This window comes from Propithecus coquereli, unplaced genomic scaffold (assembly GCF_000956105.1).
Source record: "Propithecus coquereli isolate 6110/MARCELLA unplaced genomic scaffold, Pcoq_1.0 Scaffold747, whole genome shotgun sequence".
NCBI classification, from domain to species: Eukaryota; Metazoa; Chordata; class Mammalia; order Primates; family Indriidae; genus Propithecus; species Propithecus coquereli.
In genome coordinates, this window is record NW_012153585.1 from 217,974 (window position 1) to 221,410 (window position 3,437).

Sequence of the window (3,437 nt, forward strand, 5' to 3'; positions counted from 1 at the left end):
CAATGTATTTTTAAACCCCATATATTAATCATTAACATAATATTTGTTTTATGCTTTTCATTTTGCACGGATTGCAATTTCTTGACTTAATTATGCTGTGTTTATTTTTTGAAATATTTTACGTTTTATATTATACATAACATAAATCTGAAGCAACATACATTCTATGTTTATTATTTGTTTAAGTTGTCCTGGATGCTAAGGTATAGGTATGTACTGACGCATTGTGAGGCCTAGTTTGCGGAAGAATTGTCTGTATATATATTATGGCAACTCTCATTGTAAGTCTAGGTGTATATATGTGCATATAACTCATGTACATAATGCTGTTGAGACACGTTCCTCATGCTTCATGTAATCTATAATTGATATAACAAATGTGCCATTTTTCTCTTTTTCCATCACTTCTTACTTGTGTCTTATTAGCTAAAGTCCAAGAAGAGATCAACCGTGTGACTCGAAGACATCGGAACCTCTGCATGCGGGACAGGAGCCACATGCCCTACACGAATGCCGTGGTGCATGAGATCCAGAGATACATTGACCTGGTCCCCATTAGTGTGCCCTATGCAGTGACCTGTGACATTAAATTCAGAAACTACCTGATCCCCAAGGTAAACTTGTTTGTCCTACACTGTACCTGGTACTCTTAAAATCCCCAAATTCACAGTCTGGTTCCAATCCTCTACCAACACAAGATGAGAAGTGCAAAATTCATACATGTGGCAGCTCGATGGACTTTGTGCTCTTTTGTTTGGGGTTATAAAGCTTTATAAAATGTCTTGGTTCCTGGCAGTCTGTGTCTTCCAAGTTGGTCCTGCCTCTTTAATATTGTTTCGGCTAGTCTTAAGTGTTTACACTCTCAAATAGATGTTAAAAGTATCACTTTGTCAATTACCTAAAACACTCTTTGGGAGTTTTAACAGGGTCATATTAAATCTATAGTTCAATTTGGAAAGAATTAACATCTTGATGCCTTACATCTTCAATGTATGCATATGGTTATGCTCCCTATCTATTTGGACTTTCTTCTATTTTTCTCAGTAATGTGTTTTCAGTGGTGTGGTTTCCAAATCTTTGGCCAGATTTTTCCTAAATAATTAGTACTTTGTTCCTGCTATAAACTTTTAAAATGTCCATTTCATTTCTTTATACCTCCTATCTGGAAATACCATTGGTTTTATCATTTTGACACCTTCATATGTAGTAACCCTGCTAAGTTGATTAATCATTGCTAATAATTTGTTGGTATAGTCATCTGGAATTTCCATGTACATTATCCTTGTGTTTAGGTTATTATTTGTTTTATTTTTATTTTCCAATCCTTGTGTCCTTAATTTCTCTTAATTGTGTTATTAACTGGTCAGGATTACAGGATAGTGTTGCAGAGAACTGGTGACAGTGGGTATCCCTGTTTCATTTTTGATCTGTAAGAAGGGACGGAGGTTTAGTATTTCATCATTGAAAATGCTGCTTTAAGTAGTTTGGGTATACATTCTTTATTACATTAAGAAATTTTGCTCCCTTCTCTTATTTTTATAAAATTTTGTCATGAATGTGTGGAGAATTTTATCAAATGGTTCTCGGCATCTCTTGGTATGAATATACATTAGCCTCACTATCCTCACTAAATATGCCTAAGTGTATACAGATAGCTGGATTTGATCACCTCCATATTTTACAGGGACTTTTGTATTTTTATTCATAAGGGCTTTTGGTCTGTAATCTTTTCCTCACAATTTTTTTTGTCAGAGCGTTGGTATCGAGATTACGGTGTCGTATAAAAGTAGGTGAGAAATGTTCCCTAGCGTGGGTCTGTTTTTATGACCTTCTCCTCCCCCAACTCTTCTTCTCCTGCTAACCTTTATGTATTATTGAAATGTCTAATAACTTCTGGCTAAATACCAGATATAATATATGAAAAAATGCAGAATTTGAGGTGATGTTTATCTTGTTTCACAAAGTGAGCATTCTCCTCCCATGGCAGTCATAATGCTGTAACACCTCCTGCCCTGACTCCGAGGTGGACATGATGTGAACACAGTTGATAGTTAATTACTATAGCCATGAGCATACTTCTCTGATGTTTTCCCATCTCTGGGTCTTGAGACCAATTTTTTCTTAGCAGCTATACAATGTCTTTTTCACATGGTTTCCATATTCATCCAGATGTTCTAGTTGCTATGCTGCAGGGTACTCTATCCCACTTGACCCAGTAGACATAATTGTTAAAATTTAAAATTAGGTAACTGAGTATTGTATTTTCATGGGGCAAAATAAATGAGATTGGTAAAGTTGCAAATACTAATGTCATTTCCTGGAGGAGACAGAACTGGTAACTTTACCAAGAGGCTATGGGTCTGTCCCTGAGGTCACTGATTGGGTACAGGATTGACTTTTCAGCTCATTCTGTTTGCACCTAGACATAGACAAGAAAGAGTTTGCTTCTCATTATTCAGGTCTGAGGGTAATAGTAATGAAACTTGGTCTCCTGTAGCTATCTACATGGGAAATAGACTGAGTAATCAGACAGGGTTTGCCACTTCCCCACTCCCATCCACTGTATCTAATTGGGTACCTGCCTCTGGGAAGCGTTGCATCTGCTGATATCACCCATTCACCATGGTGTAGGCTGATGTTCTGCCTGGTGAGTTTTGAATGGAGAGAGCCCAGAGCCCGAGGAATGACCCATTCATTCTCTTCTGTGTGGGACAGTCTAGTATAGAAATATACAGCTCTGTGTCTAATTCCATCCCCTACAAGTGAGATAAATGGGCTTTTTTGCCACGGGCTAGAGCCACTAATCTAGGTGGAGATGATGGTCTAAGACAGGAGGTGGCCAACTTTTTCTGTAATGGCCACATAGGAAATATTTCAGACATTTCAGGACATAGGTTTTCTGGTGCACTACTGAGCTCTGCCAGTGTGGCATGGGAGTAGTCACAGACAATGTGTGAAAGAATGAGGAAGGATGTGTGCCAGTTTTTATGGAGAATGAAAATTAAATTTCATATATTTTTCATACATCAAAAATGTTATTCTTGGGCATTTGTAAAAACATTCTTACTGATGGGCTATGCTAAAATAGGAGGAAGGTTGAATTCATGCATGGTCTTGTAAGTACTATGTTTGTGCCCAGTGGAAAACAATTTCTGTTCAGTAGAAATCTATGCAATGATGTGAGGCTGATTGTGCTTTTGTGCCCCATATCCTAAGAAATTTTGCCACCAAATGGCTCAGAGATTTACAGTTATATTTTTGTAGATTATTTTTAGCACTTCCATTTAAATAATGATGCTTTTCTAGTTAATTTTCATTTATGAGGTGGAATAGTAATGGTCATGCTTCAATTTTTTCCTTATGAATTTCCAGGTGTTTTGAGTATCATTTGTTGAAAGTATATCTGCTTATATATCTTTAAGAAACATTTTCATATA

General features: G+C 36.8%; 1 protein-coding gene across 1 annotated transcript in view; it reads left to right on the top strand.

The window, feature by feature from the left end:
• LOC105824506 (cytochrome P450 2C42-like) overlaps positions 1-3,437 on the top strand; it is a 35,613-nt gene that overhangs the window by 26,991 nt on the left and 5,185 nt on the right. The window contains exon 3 of the mRNA XM_012661959.1: positions 427-614. Coding sequence (XP_012517413.1) covers positions 427-614 — 188 coding nt within the window. The remainder of the gene's footprint in view (positions 1-426; positions 615-3,437) is intronic.